This window comes from Gigantopelta aegis, chromosome 8 (genome assembly GCF_016097555.1).
Source record: "Gigantopelta aegis isolate Gae_Host chromosome 8, Gae_host_genome, whole genome shotgun sequence".
Taxonomy (NCBI): domain Eukaryota; kingdom Metazoa; phylum Mollusca; class Gastropoda; order Neomphalida; family Peltospiridae; genus Gigantopelta; species Gigantopelta aegis.
The window spans coordinates 55,661,627-55,674,380 of record NC_054706.1 but is presented as its reverse complement, the minus strand read 5'-3'; the positions used below and the strand labels follow the sequence as shown (position 1 = coordinate 55,674,380).

Here is a 12,754-nt window from a genome sequence, read left to right as displayed (position 1 = left end):
TTTCACCAACATTTTGACAGTGGAATGCACTGCTTTATTGCGAATAAATGTTTTAACCACGTAAGTTAACATTGTTATCATAAGGGGCAGGACGTAGTCCACTGGTAAAGCGTGATGCGCGGTCGGTCTGGGATCGATCCCTGTCAGTGGACCCATTGGGCTATTTCTCGTTTCAGCCAGTGCACCACGACTGGTATATCAAAGGTCCGTGGCATGTACTACCCTGCCTGTAGGATGGTGCATATAAAAGATCCCTTGCTGCTAATCGAAAAGAGTAGCCCATGAAATGGGACAGTGGGTTTCATCTCGCAATATCTGTGTGGTCCTTAACCGTATGTCCGACGCCATATAACCGTAAAATAAAATGTGTTGAATGCGTCGTTAAATAAAACATTTCCTTCCTTCCTTCCTTCCTTAGCCATATGTCTGACGCCATATAACCGAAAATAAAATGTGTTGAGTGCGTCGTTAAAAAAACATTTGCTTCCTTCCTTGTTATCCTAACGTACGATAACCGTTACACGAATGAACTACAAACATGCACGTACCGAAGCCACCCTAAACACAGATAAGATAATCCACAAGACGTGCACACCAATCTCGTTAGCTTTCACATACTGTACTACGTTTAGATTGTAGTCGAATTATTCATTGTTGTTACTGATAACCTCTCCCCACGCCCTCCCCCAACACACCTCCACTTCTTGCGGACATAACTACCGGTGCAGTTTCATTGACCTAACAACGCATACACTCTCGTCTTATCTTCCAATCGACATGGCATTGTTGCAGACAACAAAAGGTGAGTTTAAGAAATTGCTGAATTATCATAAGAAATCTGATATACCGAAAGGTAATTTTAAGTGAAATATGCTAACAAAGATCTAATACGGCTAAGTTAATTATAAATCAAAGTATTTTAAAATATGAACAGAGTGAATGTGCGTAATACGTATAAAGACAACACGACTAACATTTAGAGGTGAATTCTGAAGATCAACACATGAGTAGCGTGGTGGAGACAATTAAAAAAAACCCCACACCACTAGAGCACATTGATTTATTAATCATCGGCTAGTGGATGTCAAACATTTGTTAATTTTGTTATATAGGTTTTGAGAAGAAACGCGCTACATTTTTCCATTAGTTACCAACGGATATTTTATATATGCACCATCCCACACAGGATAGCACATACCACGGCCTTTGATATGCTAGTCGTGATGCATTGGCTGAAACGAGAAATAGCCCAATGGGCTCACCGACGGGAATCGATCCTAGACAGAACGCGCTTCAGTAGAGCGCTTTACAACTGGGCTACGCCCCGCCCTCTGGTGATGACGCTGAACACTATTAAAGGTAGGGATAACTCGTTTTATATACTCTTCAAAAAAAAAAGAAGAAAAAAGTAGGGGAACTCTAATAAGAATTTACAATTGCCAAAATTGTAAGGTATATTAGCTATGCGGAATGGTTATATGATAATAGTGAACATTACAACCGGTAGTTCAATATTACAGTAGGTTTTATGACCACCAAAGGTCTTGCAGGACGATTCAAACAATAAAAATGGCAAAAATCAAAACAATAACAACTGTATGATCAACAGAATGAAAAAGATTGACAGAAATAATGTTCCACAGTGATTAATGGATCTTCCTCAAAATCGAGAATGACACCCCACGCACGTGTATGGGGCAACTGCGTGATGCATGTGCAAAGTATGGAATGTTTTTCGGTGTGTTGATCAACAGACCTGAACGTTCTTTACTAGGATGTCTGTGATCAAAACGTATAACATTAATATTTAAAGTTCCCCTACTTTTTTGAAGAGTATGTAATATAGCATACTAAACGAGCTTGCCTGCAAGGCCGTACCCTCAGGGGGGACGAGGGGGGGGGGGGAGGGCTATCGCCCCCTGAGAATATCACTTTTGTTTTACTCCAGAAAATAGCATACACATTTCAGGGTTTAATTTGTATAGTGTTTCATATGGATTATGATCAGGGTACTGCCCTGGCCTGTCATACCATTTTTATAAAATTAGTGAACAGTTTTTGTATCTGACGACACCGGCCTCGGTGGCGTCGTGGCAGGCCATCGGTCTACAGGCTGGTAGGTACTGGGTTCGGATCCCAGTCGAGGCATGGGATTTTTAATCAAGATACCGACTCCAAACCCTGAGTGAGTGCTCCGCAAGGCTCAATGGGTAGGTGTAAACCACTTGCACCGACCAGTGATCCATAACTGGTTCAACAAAGGCCATGGTTTGTGCTATCCTGCCTGTGGGAAGCGCAAATAAAAGATCCCTTGCTGCCAATCGGAAGAGTAGCCCATGTAGTGGCGACAGCGGGTTTCCTCTCAAAATGTGTGTGGTCCTTAACCATATATCTGACGCCATATAACCGTAAATAAAATGTGTTGAGTGCGTCGTTAAATAAAACACTTCTTTGTATCTGACGAGAAAAAGCGAGTCGGATACAGAACACTGTTCACCAATATAATAAAATGGTGTGACAGGCGAGCTAGTTTATTTTTTATTTTTTTATTATTACAAACCAACTGCAAACAAGCCGCAGCGCAGAAGTAAGCAGATGTCGAGACCTATTACACGTTATTTTTGTACGAACAGGATCAGCAAGTTATCTACGTCACGCCAATATTACACTAGTTAGATAGTGTGTGCTTGTTACGACATGAGCAATATCTTACACTGGTTTGTAATAAATAGATAATAATACATGAGTGGCCGTTAGATACCATTTATCTCACAACGAGTTGTTTTAAAATGTATCTAATCGAAAAAGATGTTAAAATTTGCTTCAAATATAGACATCATGTTTATAGTTTAGTGAACAAGTTCATACTTCAATTTTCTCCCTTGTACATTGTTACGGTCTAATTATAGAGGTCAATGTAGCTTTATCGCTTTTCAGTTTGATGATTACTAGTGCATCTGATCGTATTTTAGTTTTTGTTTTTGATTCTACCTATAGAAAGTGGATATGAAGTGCATTGTCGGTAAAACATCTAAAACTGATTTTGTACCACAGTGACAGAATGCCTTGTTCATGAGTTTTCTTGTTGTTGTTGTTTGGTTTTGTTTTTGGTTTTGTTTTGTTGTTTTGGACGATCGTTTTGTCATATACGTTTACACAGCAGTATTATTAAATAGCTATTAATATAACGGTCTTTATGTTTGTGTTATCCTGTCTCTGGGGAAATACATACAAAAGAACCATTCCTGCTAATGGAAAATGGTAGGTGGTTTCGTTTGAAGACTAGATTTCCGAATTACCAAATATTTGACATCCAATCGCTGATGAATAATAAAGCAATATGCTCTAGTGGTATAGTTAAACAAAACAAACTTTATTTGTATCACAAGTGAAATTCAGTGTATACACACCGAGACTTGTTAAAGTCAAACATATTTGCATTCCTTCTGACAAACTTATTATTATTAGCCGTTTGGCTATCAAACTAAACTTAGTAATTTAATTCATTTTCATAGTAATTAGCCTTCAAACATGGATCTATCCGGCCTCGGTGGCGTAGTGGTTAGGCCATCGGTCTACAGGCTGGTATGTACTGGGTTCGGATCCCAGTCGAGGCATGGGATTTTTAATCCAGATACTGACTCCAAACCCTGAGCGAGTGCTCCGCAAGGCTCAATTGGTAGGTGTAAACCACTTGCACCGACCAGTGATCCATAACTAGTTCAACAAAGGCCATGGTATGTGCTGTCCTGTCTGTCGGATGGTGCATATAAAAGATCCCTGGCTGCTAATCGAAAAGAGTAGCCCATGAAGTGGCGACAGCGGGTTTCCTCTCTCAATATCTGTGTTGTCCTTAACCATATGTCTGACGCCATATAACCGTAAATAAAATGTGTTGAGTTTGTCGTTAAATAAAACATTTCCATTCAAACATGGACCTATGCACAAACAATTAGCGACCGCTTTTTCGCGACAGGGTACATGTGACGGAACATGCTCTTATCTTTTCGCCTGTGGCGATGTTAATTGTTTTAGAGGGCCGTGTGCAGCTTGGTTACGTAATACCCCCGCGCGACGGTGGTAGAGCTGCGTCCCAATATGCCTACCCGGTGGTGGGCAGTAATTCCGGTTTTTTATAGCGACCATAACCGTCTAAATGTCTGTCTAGCTCGCGAACGGCACAGTGTTCGGGTTAATGGGACATTCCTGAGTTTGCTGCACTTTTTAAGATGTTATCGACTAACAAAGACTTTTTAACGATTGTAATTACTTAAGAAATATATATTTCTGCACAAAATATTAGTGGCTGTATATTAAACATTTTTCTGATTGTTCTAATATTTGTACTAGGTAAACATTTCATTTTATTTCCAAAAATATAATTTCGAAATTATTTGAAGACAAAATCCAGTTTGGGCTTCTTACAAATATTAAGACGACCAGAAACACATTGAATATACAGACACTGATATTCTAAACCAGAAAATACATTTAATATGTAAGTTTAATCGTAGAAATATTTTATTAGTCGTAAACATCTTACAATGCAGCACACTCAGGAATGTCCCTCTAAGGCCCTAGTAACTTTGTAACGTTTTCTCTTTTCCCCCCGTGTACTCTATACATATACGTCATCATAGGTGTACGGGCTCCCGTTTTTGTAGGGGAACAGGCTGGCTTTTGCCCGAATCTCAACGACAATGTCTGAATCTGCATAACAACATTTATTCATATAATTATTATTACTACCAAAGAGCTATAGGCCTATATGGTTGCAAATGAATCATTACGCATTTTTACATGGAGTTCAACTAATTTTGAGGGTACAATGATGGAAATACGTGGTAAAAAGGTCTCAAGTTAGCACATTTTGCTCGAATATCTGTATCATGTTTGCCCGAATTTGAAGTTTTGCACCAGGCCCCTGTCTCGTACGCTTGTGCACGTCATATTTCAACTATGATAATACCGCATCTGATGCGTCTGTCCGCCTGTCTGTCTGTTTTTCTAATCATGTGTCTGCTGTCTGTTAGTTTCTCGGTCTGTCCGTCTCTCTGTTTCTCTTTCTGTTTGTGGCTCTTTAACGGTGCTGTCGAAGTCCTCTTTGTTATCACAGGATTGACGTTCTTCTTGCTGGTTGTGTTTGCGGTTGTCTCCGTTGGTTTCTATGTCCACTGGATCCAAAACACTAACAACAAAGCGATCGTCAATGGTAGTTTAAAGATGGAACCCAATCAAACCGCACATTACATCTGTGATGTCGATACCTGTCGTCTTGGCAACCAGATGTTTCATATGCAACTAGTTACGGAATAGCGAAGGACAAAAACATGACAATGTTTGTGGCTAAAGACCGGATGCTGAACGGCGTCTTCGTCTTGGATGCCACCAAGGTAGACAAAATGGTTTGTGATAAGACCACGTTACGAAATCTCAATGTATGTTGTACTTATAAGAAAACATTCCTTAATTTCGCCACAGACGCAGACTACAAATTAGGAAAGTATCTCCAGTCTTGGAAATACTTCCAGAACCACGTCGCTGCCATTAGAAGACAGTTCAGATTCAAGAAACCCACCGTGACGAAAGCAAAGACCATTTTACACTGCGTGATGAAGGAGTATAAACGCCGAACGTCAAACTCGACAAACGCCGAACCTCCCACGTTTGTCGGGGTACACATTCGACGAGGTGATATAAACAGTGATCGTTTAAAATTTGGATTTACTCTTGCACCAAAAGAATATATAACTAAGGCTATGGGATATTTCACTGGCAAGTTTTCAAAAGTGATATTCTTGGTTTGCTCCGATTCAGTGGACTGGGTGAAGAGTAATTTTAACTCGAGCAATAATATATTCTACTCCGTTGGAAATTCACCTGAAGTGGACATGTGTCTTCTGTCGTCTTGTAACCATAGCATCATGACGGTGGGTACGTTCGGCTGGTGGGGTAGTTTCCTCGCTGACGGGGAGACAGTCTACTATAAACACGCGGCTCGCGAAGGCTCGGAGCTGAGGAAGCAATATTCTGCCGACTACTCGGACTATTTCTACCCCGGCTGGATTGGAATGGATTGACGTATGACTGGATTGGAATAGATTGACGTATGACAGGATTGGAATAGAATGACGCAATACTGTATTAAAAATGGATTGAGCGTATGACTTGATAGGAATAGAATGACGTATGGCTGTATTAGAATGGATCGGCGTATGACCGGATTGGATGTGTTGATGCATGACTGGATTAAAATGGATCGGCGTATGTCTGGATTAGAATGTGTTGATGTATGACTGGATTGGAATGGTCTGGCGTATGACTGGAATAGAATGGATTTCAACATGTGGCTGGATTGGATGACTGGATCAGAATAGATTGGACTAGATTGACGTATGACTGGATCAAAATAGATTGACGTGTAGTTGGGTTGAAATGGATTATCACATGAGTCATCGTATATTTACAAAATAAGATATTTTACACATATCATACTAAGTAAATATGTTTGTGTATTATACAACGTGTTAATAAATGTATGTGTAAAGTATAACATGTTTCTTTATTTATATTTGAAGTACTCAACGTTTTTAGTAAATAAAAAAGAAGCATTTTACGTGTCAAGGGCCAGTGGTAAAGCTCTTGTTAGATGCGTTTCCAGTTTGGGATCGATCCCCGTTGGTGGGCCAATTTTGGCTATTTCTCGTTCCAGTCAGTGCACCATGGTGTGTGCTATCCCATCTGTGGGATGATACATAAAAAAATCCTTTGCTAATAATGAAAAACATGTAGCGGGTTTCGTCTCTAGTCGGTGGGCCCATTAGGCTATTTCTCGTTTCAGCCAATGCTCCACAACTGGTGTAAGGCCGTGGTATGTACTATGCTGTCTGTGGGATGGTGCATATAAAGATCCCTTGCTGCTAATCGAAAAGAGTAGCCCATGCAGTGGCGACAGCGAGTTTCCTATCTCAGTATTTGTGTGGTCCTTAATCATATGTCCCACGCCATATAGCCGTAAATAAAATGTGTTCAGTGCGTCGTTAAATAAAACATTTCCTTCCTTCGTTATACAGATGAAACACTTGACAGTGATTCACAGGAACGTTTGTCTGACTGCCTTGTACAGATGTGCTATTTTGAACATGATAACTATTTTGTCGTTCAGTTTATTATTTGCTTATTCAGTACGAACTAGCTGTCGGAATTAATATTTTGATGTAGGTTTACACAGAATTAGTTGAATCCCAATGTCAGCATAAAAATGGATTACATGTTATACAACTAAGAATGTCTAGTATAACTGATGTTATACCCAGGGGACAAAATGGTAAAAAGGACCCGGCGTGCTGTAAAAGGTTTGCCACCTAAAATCATATCTACATATATGTAGGATCACAACCTAGGTGGACAACCTTGCCAACAAGCTACTGGAAATTTGTAGGTCGCTGTTAAATATGATGCCTCTCTGCGAAATTCACGCAGTGTTTTTCACTTGCCCAGTAGTCAGTCTCATATTTGGTATCTTTTTGGAAAGTGTTCATTGTTTTTTTGTTTTGTTTTTATTGTCCCAGAAGAATACGTAGTGTTAGGGTTGGGACCCTAAATCACTACTACAATACATAGCATATATATATTAGTAGTAACATATACAGGTAATTACATAGACATATCTAGTATGAAGAAATATTTTTAAAACTCCTCTAGGGCACTGACCTAAATTGAAAAGAAAGATAGAGAAGAAAAAAAGAAAAAAAGAAAAAAAAAGAAATAAGAAACGAAAGAAGGAACAGAGTCACTTCGTGCATAATTGCGCATATATGACAGTATATTCATAGAGATACCCACATACATAAATGCATACACATATATATTATACATGTACATATATTCACAGATGTACCCACATCTACCAGAAGTATATACGGAAGAGATGAAATTAAAAGTATTATATTTGTTCTAAAATGTAGTCTGAATTTTGTTTTCAAAAAAGCTGTTTTCATATCTAGATTATCTTTAAGTCTCAATAAAATAGTGTTTGCCACGTTGTCCATTCATTATTAAATACATCGTATTTACAAGTTTTTAAAAGAATATACCTTTCAATTTCAAATTTTTGTTGCATTATGCCATGCACAGCGTTAATACTTAAACATTTCTTTTGTATTTTCATACTGTATATATAATATTTTATATTAATTATTAACCAGTTTAGAAAATTGCTTTTATTATTATTTATCAAACCAAATATTATAATAATTTTATTAAAATGAATTATAGTTCCTGTTCGAGTAAATATCCAATCTGTTACTGCTTCCCATAAAGTGTGTACCTTATCGCAATCGAAAAATAAATGTTGTATTGTTTAGGGAAAATTATTACAGAAGTTACATATATTAGAATCAGTGTAGTTAATCTTGTATAGAAAAGTATTAGTAAAGTTTGTTTTATTTAACGACGCCGCTAGAGCACATTGATTTTTTATCTTATCATCGGCTATTGGACGTCAAACATATGGTCATTCTGACACTGTTTTTAGAGGAAACCCGCTGTCGCCACATAGGCTACTCTTTTTACGACAGGCAGCAAGGGATCTTTTATTTGCGTCCCACAGGCAGGATAGCACAAACCATGGCCTTTGTTGAACCAGTTATGGATCACTGGTCGGTGCAAGTGGTTTACACCTACCCACTGAGCCTTGCGGAGCACTCACTCAGGGTTTGGAGTCGGTATCTCGATTAAAAATCCCATGCCTCGACTGGGATCCGAACCCAGTACCTACCAGCCTGTAGACCGATGGCTTGCCACGACGCCACCGAGGCCGGTCTTAATCTTGTATAGAAAAGTATTAGTAGCTAATATGATTTACAGTAATCTATACTGAAACCATTGAAGGCTAGAATTTTTCACACATCGAAATGGTAAAGCATAATATTTTTCCCAGTCAGTTTGTTCAAATAAAAGGCCTTCATTACTATATTTTATCTGTCCTTTTGGCTTTACATACTGAAAGTGTTCATTTTATGATTTAAATTGATTAAACTGATTTTTGATACACTGTGTCTAATATGACCCGTCGGACCCCCCAATTATTTGCCGATGGGTCAAAATGAAAACTTACTTGTATAAATAAATATTGGTCGATTACAAAAACAATTCTATTAATTTATATCAACTTAAGGATATGTTGTAGCTAAGATGGCTTCGAAAATACGGTCTCTGGGTATTACTATTGATGCTAGAGGCACGGATGTTATTATTTCCACATGTTGCACACGATGTAGATGAAAGTATAAAGTTTGTTTTGTTTAACGATACCACTAGAGCAAATTTAAAGTTATTTTCGTTTCTTTATTTACTACTTTCTAGTTACTGATCTTATTTGCAGGGCACAATATTTCACGAGAACCGTAGTTCAGTTCGCGTGTAGATTACACAACTTTAAAATCACGAGAACCACCAGTCGGTTACGTAGTGAACAATTACATTCTAAAATTAAAAGTACTATATATCAGCAATGAACGAGAAAAAGAGTTTGTTTTTAAATACATTTGAACCACAAATGTAGCACAGAACCGTAAGTCAGGTGCTTTCTGATTAGGTAGGCCTGACTAATCGGTTCCGAGACTTATATTCACGATACCTAACAATCGGTTACCTTATGTCTGAAATGTTATTTTAACAAAGAGATTTGTTTTATGAAATAATCATTTATATGGTGTCTTGTAAAACAACCGATTGACCCACAACGAAAACTGTTTTCCACTAATACTGTTGTGTTGTTACTAATGCATTGATTGTTGTAAATAATGTATATTATATGTAGACAATACTACATGAGTGGCCATTAGCTGTAATGTATATTACGAGTTATTTTGGAACGATTCTAACGATCGAAAGCGAGTTGGATACATGTTTAAATAATGAGTTGTATTGGGCTATTTCTCATTCCAGCCAGTGCTCCCCAACTGGGGTAACAAAGGCCGTGATATGTACTATCATGTCTGTGGGGTGGTGCATATAAAAGATCCCTTGCTGCTGATCAAAAAGGGTAGACCATGAAGTGGCGACAGCGGGTTTCCTCTCTCATTATATGTGTGGTCCTCAATCATATGTCTGACGCCATATAACCGTAAGAGCGGGACGTAGCTCAGTGGTACAGCGCTCGCCTGATGCGCGATCGATCTAGGAACGATTCCCGTCGGTGGGCCCAATGAGCTATTTCCCGTTCCAGCCAGTGCTCCACAACTGGTGTAAAAAAGGCCGTGGTATGTACTATCCTGTCTGTGGGATAGTGCATATAAAACATACCTTGCTGCTAATCGAAAGGTGTAGCTCATGCAGTGGCGACAGTGGGTTTCCACTCTCAATATCTGTGTGGTCCTTAACCATATGTCCGACGGTATATAACCGTAAATAAAATGTGTTGAGTGCGTCGTTAAATAAAACATTTCCATTTCGAAACCTGAGGAGGTTCACACGACCAAAACTGTAGGGATATATATATAAAGGATACTCCCCTAGTGTCTTGTGATTACATTTTGACCAATCAAGATTATATGAAGCGATATCTCCTAGGAGAATATCGCAGGAAATATCGCAAATTAAAGTGCCAGCGATATCTCCTACAAAAAGCCTTTAATGGATGATATTCACCGATACACCAAGTAAATGTGGGTATAACTGACTTATACCTCAATTTAGATAGAGTTAATTATTTTATCAGTTCTATGGCATATCAGGGGACAATATTTCAAAATTTTAGGTAACCAGAAGTCAGTTCACGTGAGTTTTACTTCGGTAACCGATTGTTAGGTATCGTGATTATAAGTCTCGGAACCGATGAGTCAGGCCTACCTAATCAGAAAGCACTTGACCTACGGTTATGTGCTACATTTGTGGTTCAAATGTATTTAAAAACAAACTCTTTTTCTCGTTCATTGCTGATATATAGTACTTTTAATTTTAGAATGTAATTGTTCACTACGTAACCGACTGGTGGTTCTCGTGATTTTAAAGTTGTGTAATCTACACGCGAACTGAACTATGGTTCTCGTGAAATATTGTGCCCTGCAAATAAGATCAGTAACTAGAAAGTAGTAAATAAAGAAACGAAAATAATTTTAAATTTGCTCTAGTGGTATCGTTAAACAAAACAAACTTTATACTTTCATCTACATCGTGTGCAACATGTGGAAATAATAACATCCGTGCCTCTAGCATCAATAGTAATACCCAGAGACCGTATTTTCGAAGCCATCTTAGCTACAACATATCCTTATGTTGATATATATTAATAGAATTGTTTTTTTAATCGACCAATATTTATTTATACAAGTAAGTTTTCATTTTGACCCATCGGCAAATAATTGGGGGGTCCGACGGGTCATATTAGACACATTGTATCAAAAATCAGTTTAATCAATTTAAATCATAAAATGAACACTTTCAGTATGTAAAGCCAAAAGGACAGATAAAATATAGTAATGAAGGCTTTTTATTTGAACAAACTGACTGGGAAAAATATTATGCTTTACCATTTCGATGTGTGAAAAATTCTAGCCTTCAATGATTTTAATATAGATTACTGCAAATCATATTAGCTACTAATACTTTTCTATACAAGATTAACTACACTGATTCTAATATATGTAACTTCTGTAATAATTTTCCTAAACAATACAACATTTATTTTTCGATTGCGATAAGGTACACACTTTATGGGAAACAGTAACAGATTGGATATTTACTCGAACAGGAACTATAATTCATTTTAATAAAATTATAATAATGTTTGCTTTAATAAATAATAATAAAAGCAATTTTCTAAACTGGTTAATAATTAATATAAAATATTATATATACAGTACGAAAATACAAAAGAAATGTTTAAGTATTAACGCTGTGCATGGCATAATGCAACAAAAATTTGAAATTGAAAGGTATATTCTTTTAAAAACTTGTAAATACGATGTATTTAATAATGAATGGACAACGTGGCAAACACTATTTTATTGAGACTTAAAGATAATCTAGACATGGAAACAGCTTGTTTGAAAACAAAATTCAGACTACATTTTAGAACAAATATAATACTTTTAATTTCATCTCTTCCGTATATACTTCTGGTAGATGTGGGTACATCTGTGAAAATATGTACATGTATAATATATATATGTGTATGCATTTATGTATGTGGGTATCTCTATGAATATACTGTCATATATGCGCCATTATGCACGAAGTGACTCTGTTCCTTCTTTCGTTTCTTATTTCTTTTTTTTTCTTTTTTTTCTTTTTTTCTTCTCTATCTTTCTTTTCAATTTAGGTCAGTGCCCTAGAGGAGTTTTTAAAATATTTCTTCATACTAGATATGTCTATGTAATTACCTGTATATGTTACTACTAATATATATATATGCTATGTATTGTAGTAGTGATTTAGGGCCCCAACCCTAACACTACGTATTCTTCTGGGACAATAAAAAAATAATAATAATAAAAAAAAAAAAAAAATGAACACGTTCCAAAAAGATACCAAATATGAGACTGACTACTGGGCAAGTGAAAAACACTGCGTGAATTTCGCAGAGAGGCATCATATTTAACAGCGACCTACACATTTCCAGTAGCTTGTTGGCAAGGTTGTCCACCTAGGTTGTGATCCTAGATATATGTAGATATGATTTTAGGTGGCAAACCTTTTACAGCACGCCGGGTCCTTTTTACCATTTTGTCCCCTGGGTATAACATCAATT

General features: G+C 37.4%; 1 protein-coding gene across 1 annotated transcript; it reads left to right on the top strand.

Moving 5' to 3' along the window:
* Positions 1-5,013: 5,013 nt before the first annotated feature.
* On the top strand, positions 5,014-6,080 carry LOC121379733 (galactoside alpha-(1,2)-fucosyltransferase 1-like). Its single transcript, XM_041508382.1, is given in 2 exon segments — positions 5,014-5,290; positions 5,293-6,080. Coding segments are annotated over 2 exon segments (1,065 nt in total).
* The last annotated feature ends 6,674 nt before the right edge of the window (positions 6,081-12,754 follow it).